Raw genomic sequence first — 15,832 nt, forward strand, 5'->3', positions numbered from 1 at the left:
CACGAGGATAAGGATTTCTGTTTGTTCTGCTCACTGCTGTATCACCAGCACATAAAATGGTGCCTGGCAGAGTGTTGGTGCTACACAGACGTTTATGAAATAAATGAATGAATTTCAACCAGTAATCTAAAATCAGAACTAAGTATCCTGGTAAACAACATGAAGGGGTCATCCCATCTTCACGCTCACTTGCCATCTGCCAAGCCCCAACACCAAACTCAACAAATGCAAAGCTGGAGACACAGACCTGCGCCTGAACACTAAGTGCTGAGCAAACTGCAGAGACGGTCTTTCTCCTTTGTGACCACCAAACATATTCTGCTTCCTAGCACCTCAGTACTATGCTGTATAGGTGTGGAAAATGCACTGGAATTTACCCATATAAACATACTTCGGAAAAATGTCTTAAAGCAAGTGCTGAAACATAGTATCACTTAGCAGCATGCAGCGTATTAGGAGAAGAAGAATGAAACGCTACCAGGAAATATTAAAAAACAGGCTGGCACTCTAGTGAACAAAGCAATTAGGGGGCTACCGAGGCCATTACTACTTCTACCTAAGAGAGACTTTAGATTTAAGACCTAAGTGTGCCAGGAGAGAGGAGACAGCGATAAATGAGTTACCTCCTCTCAATGTAGGGTTCCCTTTTTTTTTTTTAACCTCCTGTTTCCTTCCCCCAACCCCGAATTCTAGTTACCAGGCTAATACGGTATGTTTCACCTGTGAAAATATAAGGCTCCAATGTCACTATCCTCAGAGCGTTCCATGCATGCACATTAAAATTGACTCTAGTTCTGTTGCTAAGGAACCGCAGAAGGAAAGGGTTTTCCAACCTCTTCATTTATAAAATACCCACTTTGTCTATGGGAGAACAAATGCAATCTCTCAAGTCCCCTTGTGCCCTGTTCTCATTTTTAAAATGAACAGAGAAAGATGATGGAGAGTGGCTGAAAGTGTACGCCATCTCCATTTTTTTTCCATGTCCCTGAAAAGGAGATGGAAATCACGGCTTCAGTAACCCGCCGCTCTAGGATTTACTAAGCTTCCAAGCTGAAGCTTCTCCTGGCACTCCCCCGCTTCGAGCAAAAATGAAAACTGTCCCATAAAAATTACTCTTTGACTTTAAAAGATTATCCTGAGCGGTGAGAAATAATTTAGGCTACGCTTATATTCAACGTGAGGTTTCTTCCCAGGTCTCTGTTCCCTCTGCATCACCCCAAGGCCAGAACACATACACTTGCACGAACATACAAACAGATACATACACACACACGGAACCCAAAAGCATGGCACAATTTATTGTTAGCTTTCTTTAAAAACAGAAGCAAAAAACTAAAATTAGGGCTTCGGATAAGGAACTTAAAAACGTATTGGTTAAAGAAAATGAAAAAACAACGACCTTGTCTAAAAAGAAAAACAGACATGCTAACTTTGAGCATAGTATAAAGAGGAAGCCTAGAAAGCAATAAAGCCAAATATGTGAAAGGCAAGGTCACGGCTGAATTTGTAGATTGAACCCAGAGGCAACTTCTACTGATAAGAAATGCTGAAATAAATTTTTGAAATATCACTCCCCTTCTAATGCTTGGCCTATTTCATTTACTAAAGGATTCTAAAGTACATTTCTCTTTACAGCTTGTTACACAGTAGAATCTTTCTGCAAACTAAGTGACAAAATTGACTGCCTTACGCCAACTTTTCTGCACATATAACTGATTTTTTAAAATAAATTTATTTATTTATTTTTGGCTGCATTGTGTCTTTGTTGCTGCCTGCGGGCTTTCTCTAGTTGTGGTGAGCGGGGGCTACTCTTCGCTGTGGTGAGCGGGCTCCAGGTGCACGGGCTCAGCAGTTGTGGCGCAAGGGCTTAGTTGCTCTGGGGCATGTGGGATCTTCCTGGATCAGGGCTCGAACCTGTGTCCCCTGCATTAGGAGGAGGATTCCTTTTTTATAAATTTATTTATTTGTTTGCTTTTATTTTTGGCTGTATTTGGTCTTCGTTGCTGCGCGCGGGTTTTCTCAAGTTGCAGCGAGCAGGGGCTTCTCTTCATTGTGGTGCGCGGGCTTCTCATTGCGGTGGCTTCTCTTGTTGCGGAGCACGGGCTCTAGGCACACGGGCTTCAGTAGTTGTGGCACGTGGGCTCAGTAGTTGTGGCTCGCGGGCTCTTGAGCACAGGCTCAGTAGTTGTGGCGCACAGGCTTAGGTGCTCTGCGGCATGTGGGATCTTCCCAGACTAGGGCTCGAACCCATGTCCCCTGCATCGGCAGATAGATTCTTAACCGCTGCGCCACCAGGGAAGCCCCTTGATTTTTAATTTGATGTCTGATTTCTAAAAGGGCTTGACAATAAACTCCACTCTATCCGCACTATCGACTTCTTTAAACAAGAGTTTGATTCAAAGACTGATGGGGTCAACTACAGAAAAAATAGTTCAGTTTCATTAATATCTGAAACATTAGGCAAACTTCACCTGAATCTACATTTTTCTTTCTTTTTTTTTTTTTTTTTTTTTTTTTTTGCGGTACGCGGGCCTCTCACTGTTGTGGCCTCTCCCGTTGCGGAGCACAGGCTCCAGACGCGCAGGCTCAGCAGCCATGGCTCACGGGCCCAGCTGCTCCGCGGCATGTGGGACCTTCCCAGACCAGGGCATAAACCTGTGTCCCCTGCATCGGCAGGCAGACTCTCAACCACTGCGCCACCAGGGAAGCCCAACATTTTTCTTTTTTAATATTAAGGGACTGATTTTTACCATGGACCGTAATAAGAATACATAACATGAGTGAGTAAAATAGATACATTACGTGTAAGAAATATGTCAACATTTATAATTTTTCTTATTTTTTCTACTCTCATATCTAAGAATTAAGCTGTTCATAAGAAACAGTAACCAATTTAGTTTAAAATTAGGGGAAGGGTAATCAGTAGAGAGAAAAAGCTACATTGATCCAATTTAAAAATTACTAAGTACCTATTATGCGCTGCACTAAATACAACATGTCTATATTTTGGGTTCTAAGCAAACTGTAAAAATTTTCAGGTTAAGATGACTTTAGAAAGTGAAAACTTTAATATTATGATTCAATTTATGTAAGTTTACAATTACATAAAATGATGTATATACGTGAAACAAAGTGCTTTGAAAAGAGTATGAAACCAGGAGACTGTGAGATGGTGGTGAGGTTTCAACTCCCCTTTAATGTTTTTATAATAATGTTCTAACCAGAGGGAACATTCACATAAAATTTACAAAAGAAGAAGAAAATGAATGGATTCATACTAAATGACCTCCTGTCATCAACAATTTTTTTTTTTTTTTTTTGCGGTACGCGGGCCTCTCACTGTTGTGGCCTCTCCCGTTGCGGAGCACAGGCTCTGGACGCGCAGGCGCACAGCAGCCATGGCTCACGGGTTCAGCCGCTCCGCGGCATGTGGGATCTTCCCAGACCGGGGCACGAACCCGTGTCCCCTGCATCGGCAGGCGGACTCTCAACCACTGCGCCACCAGGGAAGCCCCATCAACATTTTTTGAACGACTTTATAAAATGTTCAACACCTCTGGAAAGTAGACCATTCCCACAATAAATATAATACAATTAAGCCTTCCTCTATATTGAATATATAACATTTAAAACTAAACACCAAGATTATAGACATCTTAAAGCTCATGTGCAGATCGTTAACTGTAGGCTGTGGGAAGTTCTCTCCCCCTTGTCACTGTCCCCCTCTCTCTGCTTTCACCTCTACTACCTCCTGCTGCTATAGGACCTTCACTCTGGGTTTCCTGTGAATTCTATTTTCTACAGCTGCTACACAAACAGTAAATAAAATTCCTTGTATATTTGCCCCACTAAGCAGCTCTGTCTTCTGGCACATCCAGATGTCTGGCTTGAAAAGAGTGAACAATGAAAACAATGTTTTCTCGAGCAAACATTCCAAAAAGGGCATAGCAAAGGCATCTGAAGATGCTGCTGGGGAAAGACACCATGGCAATAGCTGTGTGTATTCTGTGTAATTCCTTGACCAGCCACACGGGTTCATTGGATTACAGATATTCAGAAAATTAGTTTGCCGTGTCATGTCAATTTTGAAAGAAGGATTTTCATTTATATTTATGATAAACTGAGCTTTAAATTGAAGGATGGTTCAGATGTTTTAAAATTTACGAATTTGCAAATCCATGTACATGGCCAATTAAGGCTTATCACCACCACAGATTAACTATCTTTGGAAAAAAATTTCAGAGGCTATTTGTAGCTAGGCTGTTCACCTCAATGTATTATGTCAAGATTGGTATGAAATAGTTAAAAAGAAGCATATTTCAAGATAAAAGTTAGTTACCCAAGATGAAATGGAAACACTCTGTAGGGACATCCTAAGCTACAAAACCTCTCCCTTATGTAACACCTGGAATTTTGCGGAAAGCTAATTCAACACGAAAATAATTTCCAAAACACGGCCAAGTGGATGGGAAGCAAAGGGTGAAATGCACAGCTCAGTGAAGCACCCAATCTTACAACCTTGCAAGTCAGGCCAAACTCCACAAGGAAAATGCAGGCCCTGAATTTTAAAAAGAATTCAATTAGCATCCCCAGTATTTCCATAATCAACAGCTGAATGCTAATTAAGAGCACAGCACCAAGCAGCAATGGAATCCCAGTGCAATAAGCAACAACACAACAGCGCAAATGCTACCTTCAGCTTGCATGCATAAATAAACAGAATTAATAACTATCCAAGCATGGAAGGGTGACTTAATGTGTTTCCATTAGGCGCAGTTCAGCCTGGGGCCTTTGTGTTATATTTAAATGTGCTCATCATGTTTAATTAAAAACCTAATAATCTAGGGTTTGGGGTCTGTTTGTTTTTTTTTAAAGTTCTGATCTGTACTTTCCTTCTCTTTCTCTTCTCAAGTTCTACTGATCTGGATGGCTTCCTGAAAAGGAACAATATTTTTAGCATCATGTAAGTGAAACTGGTTAAGCATCTGTGTCACTCTCCAGTGCAGCAAGCAGCAGGCCGCTGGCTTTGGCTCCATCCTTGCCCACACCGTGGTGTTCAATAAGCTTCACGAATTAAAGCAAAAATGCTTCTCTGATACGACCTGGTTTATTTAGCCCGAAACGCCGTCATGAGCTAGCTACCAAGGTGTTTCTCACAGTCTCTCCTCTAAAACAGAGTTCATTTGTCACTATCTGGCAGAGAATTTGACAGAAATTGGTACGAATCTGGCTTCAGTTCAACAGAATTTAAAGTATCTCAGCCCCAAGGCAACTTCAATAAGAAATACCATATCTGTAAACACACGAAGTGTCCAAGGAATTACTGAGAGAAAAGTGTGAAATGAAAGGCCTCCTACTGTACAATTCTGAGGCCTAAGATGTCGAGGATTAATGATTATCTGAAAGACCTGGGAAGAAGAGGTCGGGTGATATTATTAATCATAATTTGGGAACTTTTCCCGAAAGTAAAGCTTTTCAGGTTAGCACTGGATGCATATAAAAGTTTTTCTCCTTGATGCTGATGCGTCATTATTAACAATTACAAGTTTTAAAATGCTGGCTTGAGGACAGTGTCACTTATAGCGAAGAATCTTTAAAAACAATCATCTTGAATAAAGAGTTGTCAGTACTCCTCAAGTGCCTCAAAGGCAGATACATCATTCTCACTGTTAGAAAGTCCTCACTCTTAATATGTCTACAGACTAGAAGGACAATCAACTCAGAAATAAGGACCGTGAGGAACAAAACTGGTGATAGGGGCACAAAGGCCACACGAGGCGGCAAAGGATGAGCCACCAGTAAAGGATGCAGACAGGAGACGCGGTTCAGTAGAGGGAGCGCTCGCCACGGGACGGGCCGGAGAACACGCTAGGCCCCAAAGGCGGTTAGGGTCCGGGTCTGGGTGGGCAAGGGAGGAGTCTGTTCCCAGAGCAGAGGACCCAGGAGGTGCCCAGGATGTCCGCTCCCAGCACAGCCAGGGGTTCCCACCAGTAGGTGCCCATTGCACCAACCCTCTCACACAGAGAGTCTGATTCACGTCAGTGCAAAGGAAAGCAAGTTCATCGACACTGGCATCAGGTCAGATGTTGGGTAGTTGGGTCAGATTCATATACTGGAGGTGATGAAGTTTAAAAATAACTAGAATGTCCAAGTATATAGAACATTGAGAGGGAAAAAAAAAGAGCCAGGCTCACATATTTATTTGAGTTGGGGCCCATTTATTTTGCTTATTCTTGTGATTCCTGGGTGAGAAAATGTGGGAAAATCAGCAGAAGGGACCACACGCACAGAGCAGGTACTTACTCACAGCCAAAACCAGGCTAAGGTTAAGAGTCGTGTTGGTTTACGTGCCCTGCTGCCACATAAAATGATGGTGGCGCAGTGGCTGAGAGTCCGCCTGCCGATGCAGGGGACACGGGTTCGTGCCCTGGTCCGGGAAGGTCCCACATGCCGTGGAGCGGCTGGGCCCGTGAGCCATGGCCGCTGAGCCTCTGCGTCCGGAGCCTGTGCTCCGCAACGGGAGAGGCCACAGCAGTGAGAGGCCCGCGTATCGCAAAAAAAAAAAAAAAAAATGATTCAAAGAAGTGATGTGGACACATTCATCTGAAGCTTCCCTCAGCCTATCAATTATTCAATCACTCTCTCTCATTCACTTTTGAGGTTTCAGAAAGTGAAGCTTAACTTCCTATGAATAAGGCAACTGTTTGATCCTTAGGCTCTGCAAGGGCTGGATGACTGCCAAAACATTTCTCAAAACTTACACTAAAACAAGAAGCAAACACGATAAAAATGAGCCCAGACTGACAAGGATTTATGCAGTTAAATACCATTATCCGGGACTCTGAGTGGGCAGCGCTCTGGAGTCGTGGTTCATTTTTCAGAATTAAGCTGGGCTTTTCCCCATGTGTCAGATCCCGCCCCGCTTCATCCTACTGTCTGTGAAAAGTCCCAAAGAGGCAGCCGTGGGGACATGGCCCACACTGTGCCCGATATAAGCAAGGGCTGCCGGAAAAGGAAGCCAGATTTCTTTCAAGCAGGAAGAGCTTTCTTTTAAGCTGGAATCTGAAAATTCCAGAGGGAATGAAAGGTCAAGGGAGGAATGAATGGAGGGGGAGAGAGTCATGGCTAGTGAGGAGCTGGAGAGGCAACAGTGAAAGCGGAGGGACGACGGGGGCGGAAGGAGAGGAGAGACCAAAAGGAACCGCAGACCAAGTGAAGGAGCGTGAGTCTGAAGCAGCCACCACAGCTCATCAGTGCTGACCACGACCTAGGACGGGTCACACGGGCCACATTCGTCCCATCCCCTTATGTCTGTCCTCCACAAAGGCTTTTTGTAGAATCTAAAATTTTTATCCATCAAATCTCTTATCTCCTTCTCACATAAATAGGTCTACAGTGGAAAACAACATCCATATGACTTTTTTAAAAAGTTGAAGTATAGTTGATTTACAATGTTGTGTTAATTTCTGCTATACAGCAAAATGATTTGGTCATACATAAATATTTTTTCATATTCTTTTTCATTATGATTTATTATAGGATACTGAACATAGTTCCCTGTGCTACACAGCAGGGCCTTGTTGTTTATCTATTTTATATATAGTAATTTATATCTAGTAATCCCCAAATCCTAATTAATCCCTCCCCCACCCCCTTTCCCCTTTGGTAACCGTAAGTTTGTTTTCTATGTCTGTTTCTGTTCTGTAAATAAGTTCATTTGTGTCATATTTTAGATTCCACATATAAGCAATATCATGTGGTATTTCTTTCTCTTTCTGACTTACTTCACTTAGAATGATAATCACTAGGCCCATCCACGTCCCTGCAAATGGCATTATTTCATTCTTTTTTTATAGCTGAGTAATATTTCATGTTATACACACACACACACGCCACATCTTCTTTATCCATTCATCTGTAAACGGACATTTAGGTTGCTTCCATGTCTTGGCTATCATAAACAGTGCTGCTATGAACACTGGGGTGCACGTATCTTTTCGAATTAGAGTTTTCTCTAGATACATGTCCAGGAGTGGGACTGCTGGATCATATGGCAACTCTACTTTTAGTTTTTTAATATATGACTTTTCAAAACAACTAAGTTTAACATTTTCACTTCGGCCACTATCTGAATAACAAATATTTAAGGTGTTTCCATCTCTCTACTAATCATGTAAAGTTTTAACATTTTAAATTTCAAAACAGCGACAGCGGCTTCATCATCAGTCTCATGCCATGAGGAGTGCAAAGGGACTGCTGAAAAGGCGCTCTACTACTGAGCCTTCAAGGGCCACCCCAGCCCCCCTGCCGCCTCCCAGTCCTCTCCCCATTCCATTCCTCTCAACCCCCAGCCTCGGCTTCGGCATCCTTAGCCATTCCATGAACCCGCCCCCTTGGCTCTCCACTCAGCAGACATCCAGGATCTCAGCGCTTCTCACCACCACTGCTGCTGTGCTACTCCATCCCCAGTCTCGGGCCTGGACTCTCACAACAGCCCCCAAAGCCCACGCTTGACCCAGCAGCCAGAGGGCCCAACTGCTCAGAAGCTGCTCACGCTGCTCGTGCAGAGCAAACAGCAAGGCCCTGAACACAGGTCCACAGGCCACCCTGACCGGCCCCCCACCTCTCCTACCGCTCTCCCCTCAGACACATTCCTGCCTATTTCTCGAACATTCCATTCCAGGCGTGCTTTCACCTTAGGGCCCCCGACCTCCAAAAGGCTCGCCTCCTCCCTTCTCTAAGGTCTCTGCTCCAAGGGTGCTAAATGGTGCTCACCAGGCGTTCCCGAGCCTCCTTACGAAAGACAGCCCCCTACCCAGTTCATCCTCATCCTCGCTGCCCTACTGTTTTCCCCAGCCCATGTCTCACCCCTTGACATACACTGATTTACAGACGGTCTCCCCTCGTGAGGTGGGGCCTTGTGTTCCCCTTGATGGCTCCTAACACAGCACCTGGCACATAATAAGCCTTAGACAGATACTGCTAAATGAAAGAGCAGGATCAGGAAAGCCATACAGTTTCTAAACAGTCTTCCTTAGCGTAGTTTTAAATACAGGCAAGGAATTTACAATCAATCGATATGTGTATCAGTGCCAGCGCTCATCTTAATCTCGTTCAACCTAAATGGCAAATGTCAAGCGGTGACATTCCTATTGAAGACTCTATTTGCAAAAGCACCAGAAATCTCTCAGTCTTTTACAGCAATTCCTTTCCAAAGTTACAAGATGGGGGATGTAGCTTCATGAGAACTCTTTCTGCTGGGATAAAATCCATGGGTTTGAAAAATCTGTATTTGTGGATACACTTCTATCTCCCCACCTTCTTTAATGGGCCACACTGACAGAATGAATATGAAAGATCCACTGTATTTATTTAATCGAGTCCCCGCTTCCTGCTCTTGACTACTGTCCTTCAGCAGGTTAGGGACCCTGCCAGCCTATACAATAAAAACGGGGTAGCAGCCCTACTCTAGGTTGGGTACCAACTAGTTTTAAAATGAATGTGTCTTAATACCGGGAGGTATCAAAAGCTAGCTTGCACCCAAAACAAACCAACCAACCCAAACTAATTTTTTTAAAGAGCAACTATTAACTTTTTTCCCTCTTTCCATGACACCTGGGAAAATCTTTCCCATTATCTACAGAACCAGTGCTTACTAAAATCAAGTCTTTCCATACAGTTATGAGGCTTCAAGGCTCCCTCCCTTGACTGACAGATGCCATGGACAGCCTGCATCCACGACTGGACCTTGGGAGAACAGCGAGAGGCAAGCCCCCGACGCCCCGGACCCGAGGCAGACCCCGCGCCTTGCCCCCTACCCACGGCCCCGCCAAGACCCGAGGCAAAGCATCCCTCACCCACCACCCCCGCAAGCTCACCACTTCGTCCTCGGTCCAGCTCTTCTCAATCAGCTTGGGCACAGGCTTCTTTACCAGGCGCTGCAGGGCTTTGCCAGCATCATAACCGCTTTCATGGAGCTAAAACAGTAACAACAACTTTAGTTGCTAACTGCACCAAATAACAGAACTGAGAACAAATCAATAAAGGGGCGGACCCTGCATTTACTCTAACAAAAGAGTCATGAGAGGAGCATACAAGACTCAGAGCCATTTTAGCCAGCATGATAATTCATTCTTATCCAACCACCCGCCCCCCCCAAATTCAGCTGTTCTGCGAAAGGGAAACAGGTAAGGCAGAGAACATTCTGGCAGTAATAGAAACAGGATTAAGAGTAACAGTGACATTTATTAAACATCTGGCCTGGGCTATTGCTAAGTACATTCCATTAACTCATTACCATTCTTAATCCTATGAGGAAGGTCTTCTCTCACTTAATCTTACGGGGTAGGAACTATCGTCACCCATTTTACGTATGAGGAGACTGAGGCATGGAAAGGTTAAGTAAAGGTGCTCAACATACTAGCTAGTAGGTGGTGGGGCAAGACTCAAACCCAGCCAGCGTGACCTCTACTCTTGTCCCATTTTCCCCAAAGAGACCTAAAGACAAGCTTGATCATGTTCTATCCCATTAGCATTTCTTGTCTTTCAAGTGTAGTAATTTCGCTAAGAAAAATTTCAAGTACCTAATTATGTAACAGTATACTAACTTTTCAGTACATATACATGAAGACGCGGGTTTATCTACATGGTCCTTTTAGGAACAGACTTCTCTCTGGTCAAAGCTATTGAACTTTTTTTTCACTCTATATCCTTTTCAACCCTGGGCAGTGCCTGGCACCCCTGAACCCTCTCTATCTTGCAAAGATATGCCTGCCTTGGCTCCTGTGACCCTCTCCACTTCTGGTTCCTAAGTCTCAACCAGCAGACCATGAAGAGAAATAGCAGGTAGAAAAATCCACTTGCTCAGTCGACCTCCCCAAACTACGGCTGTCCCTTCAAATTTCACTGGGAATCTGCCGTTCCTTTACAAATCTATTTCTCTGACACAAGCATCTGTTTTGGCTAAGACCTGTATCTCCAGTACCTAACACAGTCTGTGGCATAAGGTGATACACAGAAATACTTCTTAAGTTAATAAAGGCCTTCAACTATTGTCCTTAGGTAGTCTCAACCCAAATCTAAATCTCAGTGTCTTCAAATTCATTAAGCCTGATGTTGGCTGAGTACCTATTATGTTCCAGGCCACACAGCAGACCCTGGGGATATACAGCAGTGAACAAAAATGCCCTCATGTAATGGACATTCTGATCTTTTCACCAGTGCTTCAATCCCTTATTTGAACAATTCACCAGCTTTTGCTGAATCCCCAGTACAAATACAGTACAAACCTTATTAACTGGTAAGTCACAGTTTTTATTTCCAGAAACTCACAAACTAGTGGGGATGTGCTGTGGGGATACAACACATACAAGATAAAAAGTTCTAGCAGGTTATAGAACTACCACCTAAGTGTAGGCCAGGAGCTACAGACTCAACCGAAGGAGACAGCCCTGTGCTCCCCTCCTCAACAGAAGACTTCCAAGGAGAACCTACAGATTGCCTTCCTGGCAACTGCTGTAGCCCCAGGGCTGGGCATATAGTAAGCCTGTGATAAATATTTGTGTGTATGGATGGATGGATGAATAAACAAATAAATAAAAGTTTGAGACATACACATCAAGTCTCTCTTCTAATCATTTAACTGCTATTGGAAGGGATTATCACAAATACCCATTTTCATTGCTCGTTCAGCAAAACAATAAGTTATTAAAAATTAAAATTTCCCGAGTTAGTCTCCCACTTTACAGGACCCCAGTTTAAGTCCAGACTATCCAAGGAAGTACAGGCTACAAGTTAATTATTAAGTCAACTACCTTAAAACAAAACGAAACACCTGTAACAATGATCAGTGCTGAATCCTGCTTTTGGGGGTGGTAGAGTGTGGGTGTGGGCGACTGTTATTTGTGTGGGGTATATGTAATGCATACGAATGCTAGATACTAACTTACATATTTTTATGACATTCATCATTAGACTATTTTAAAAATAAAATAGTATATATAAATATTATACTAAATAAACAAAATACTATACTAAAATACTAGAATGTGCAAATGTTTGAAAACCGTCCAGTTTGGCCTCCTTACAGAAGTATATAAAATAAAGTTAGCATTTCATACTTCGCCTGATACCCAGAACAAGCAGGTATTTGCCAAGTTCTATAATATAATGAGGATCTGTAATGAGAGCTTAACAGCATGGGTCAGAACTGAATAAAACGAAAAATTATACAGCTATTTAATTTTTTTAAAAAGCACACGTTAGTGACACTTTGAAATCAATTCAAGTTGATCAAATCATAAATTCTTAATAAAAAGCTCATGGCAAATTAACGACATTTTATAAGAGGTCATTATAGTAAATGGGGTAATTATAAGGAGAGCGATGAAAAACTACGGACTTTGGAGCCAGATCATCTGGATTTGAATTCTAGCTCTACTACTTACTAGGTGTGTGACCTTGGGCAAATTACTTATCCTCTTTGGTCCTCAATTTTGTCATCTTTTAAAATGAGTATAATAATAACATCTACCTCTTAGGGCTATTGTGAGGACAACATTAGAAAATACATGTAAAATTGCTTAGAACGGTACCTGGCACATAGTATGCTAAATGAGTGTTAGCTATTTATTTTTAAAAGGAAAGAGGAAAAAAATGAAGGAAGCAGTCTCTACTCAATTTTCATTAATTTTCTAGATTAGAGAGTAGCCTTTTCAGAGACAGAAAAAAAAATTGTGAAACCATAAACAAAATCACTTATGTTTCACATAATTACTCACGTTAATAATTAATGAAATTTGATTAAAACTCTGGTACAGGACACAGAAAAAATGTAAACCTTATATGGCTGATAACAGGAAATTACTCACAAGAACACAAGGCTCATTCCAAAAGTGAACAAGTGAATGAAGTTAAGTCATTAATCCCTATGACATTCCTGCCTTTTGGTGAACCAAGGAGAGCTTTAAATGAGCTGGAAGAAATGTTTTGAGTGACTTGCTGAACTTGTGGTCGTTTGGTTTACTGGAGAGGGCTAGCTCCTGCTTGCACGATGCCCCCAGTCAAATTTCTAGTGAGGTGCTTAGTAGAGAAAGACGTTTCCCCAAAACATATCCCAGCATTCACACTTCCTTTACAAACCTTTAGTTCAGATCATACTTTCCCCTGAAAAAGCTGTTGCGATGTATGGGGCAACCTAAATAACGGGTAACTCCCTCCTCTCATTTGGTCCACTGTCAGCCTGTCCTCTTAAAATATTCCTCTTCCTGACCTTTCCGTGCTCTGAACTCCATAAATACCCAGAGTGTCTACCTCTCTCACCCCTATACAAAAACACATTTGAAAAGTAAACGGTGTGGGATTATTTGCCAACAGTGACAAATACTGACTGAGCAAACGAGGTTAGGGTGTTACTGTGCTGTTATCGATAAGTCATAAACGCCAGGACAAAGTTCTGCTCTGGCACACCCCCTTGCCAGGAAACCCAAAGGAACCTTTCCAAACAGTTGCCTTCTTAATGGTACGAACACTCACTCCCACTTTCCAGGAATCTTGTCTGAGAAATTCTGAGAGCGTTACATCTTTAAAGAAATACTTCAATTACATTTACTGAAGATATATTTCTAACATATTAATAGTTGTTACAGCCCATATTGCTTCTTTTGTTGATTATCATTCGAGCAGTTTGGGAAAACTCCTGGGAGTTCAGGATATCCTTCATTCCTTCCACAAATATTTATTGAGAGCTAAACTGTGCCAGACACTGTTCGGGGTGCTAGGGATGAACAGAGCTGGGAGTAACACAGGTGACGCACCTCAGAAATGCTGGCCTGAGAATCAGTTTAAAGTACTGTTCTAGTGTGACACATCTCTCTAAATGTCGCATCCAACTCTAGGGTCCTAATGGGTTGAGTTGTTGGGTTCCACCTCCTTCCTTCACATATCATATCATGCACAAGAAAGCACTTCTTAAAAAGGGTTTGTTTTCTAGATGATTATGAAGATTTTCTTTCTTCAGACTGGGGCCAAAATAATGTTTGAGCTGGAGCTTAACTGATTGTTTCAACTGTATTCCTCATGTAAATTAGAGTTGGTAAGTTTACCAAAATACTGGCTATCTCAAATCTCTACAAATTGTCACTGAAAATATTCCCCTCTAATACCATGTCAAGCTCTGAAGAATTGGGACGATCTCAACCAGTGAAAAACATGTGCGTTTCAAATTTTAAACACCTGATTGCAATCACACAGATACATCAATATAGGAAATTCAGTGCAGGCTTCCCAATATTGCTAAGGTAAAAGGTTCTTCATTGTGAATAAGATTTTCTACCGTTACCCTAGAGAAGATTTTTCAAAGGAATTGCAATGGAGACCCTCAAATGTCTTACAGCTTCACTTTGTAGTCTTAGAAGAGCAATTAAAACAAGATAAGTAAACCTTTCTGTCCATTTTGCAGCCAAGCCCGGGTGGGAAAATCTGGGATTAAATGCAATTTTAATGTATAGAGGAATGAACCATTTTGGAGCTACTGGGTAAAGATCACTGCAAAAAGCAGGAACCAAGATAAAGCATCTTTACTCAATCAGCTTCCAATCTTCACAAGCTACTGGTAAGAGAATTTAGATCTTACACTATCACCACTACCTGCCAGCCACTAAAGCAGGAAGTCATTCCGCAGAAACCACCATTTTCAAATTCATCATCACAGGGCCTGTGTGTGCATGTGCATGCGTGCGTGCACGTGTGTGTGTTTAATCCGATGATCAGGGAAGCATGCACTTGTAAATCTGCCGCTTCCACATCACCGAACTGCAAGTCTGCACTTATGCACAAGTAAAAGCCATCTTCCCCTAAACCGCGGGTCAGTATCTGGGGGATCTGATAACAAAATGGCGATTTTTCACCAATCCACTAGCCCTTTAAAAGTGACTCCACTGTGGAACTACCCCTGCTTTGCTGTCTTCCAGCAGCCCGGCATCTGGTTCCCCACACTTACTCCACAGAATCCTCAGGTTGCGCTCTTCCCTTCGATTTTGGTTTGTTCATTGTGAAGGAGTCCAGGGTGGCTCATCCCCCTTAGGTGTCCACCCTCCTCAGCCACGCCTTCTGGTGCCCTGAGACCCAGTGGGACGTCCCAGCCCTGGAGGCAGGCAGCTCCCACCACATTCTCTGCCTTCCTTCCATTCATTCCACAAAGGGTTCCTGAGCAACTCCGAATGCTACACACGGTTCCGCCTAAGATGGCCCAAGTATACCAGCAGGGTGGACCTGGTTGGGGGGGATGGTTCTGAAAACAATGGCAGCTTCTGTGCAACAAACTCCTAGTTTGGTTCTGCTCGACAAAGGAACTGCAACACTGAATCACACAGAGCCAAGGACACCAGCGCCCTCTGTAACTGGACACAGCTGGCTGTTGCATAAACATCTCAATGACCCAAAGATTCCAGGTGCTCAGCAGCCCCCTCTGCACGAACCGCTCCACAGTCAAGGCCTTCTGGAGCCTCGAGAACACAGCTCAGAGCCTGCGCCGGGGGACAGACTCCTATTAAGCAGCTTCGTCACAAACCAGCCGAGTTGAGGTTTTCCTCTGTCAAATGGGCCTGACAACACCAGCCCTCAGCTGTGTCAAAGGACGATGAAAAGCCAGAAATGATACACTGTGACAAGATACCCCAAAATGCCAAACAACCATAAACTGTCCAGCGGTATCATGACGGGGAGTAATGTTTTAGGGACACGGCTCTTACCCGAGACTCTTCAAACACCCGGACGTTCAAGGTGCCCACCGTGCTAGGGACTATGTAACCTCAAGTGTCCTGTGACAGCCCCT

General features: G+C 43.2%; 1 protein-coding gene across 2 annotated transcripts in view; it reads right to left on the reverse strand.

Annotated features, from left to right (window-relative positions):
* RERE (arginine-glutamic acid dipeptide repeats) overlaps nt 1-15,832 on the reverse strand; it is a 427,549-nt gene that overhangs the window by 85,832 nt on the left and 325,885 nt on the right. For both annotated transcript variants that reach the window (XM_079924820.1, XM_079924821.1), the window contains one exon: nt 9,879-9,977. In XM_079924820.1, the coding sequence (XP_079780946.1) occupies nt 9,879-9,977 (99 nt within the window). The remainder of the gene's footprint in view (nt 1-9,878; nt 9,978-15,832) is intronic.

The sequence above is a fragment of the Stenella coeruleoalba genome (genome assembly GCF_951394435.1).
Source record: "Stenella coeruleoalba genome assembly, chromosome: 1".
Classification (NCBI taxonomy): Eukaryota; Metazoa; Chordata; class Mammalia; order Artiodactyla; family Delphinidae; genus Stenella; species Stenella coeruleoalba.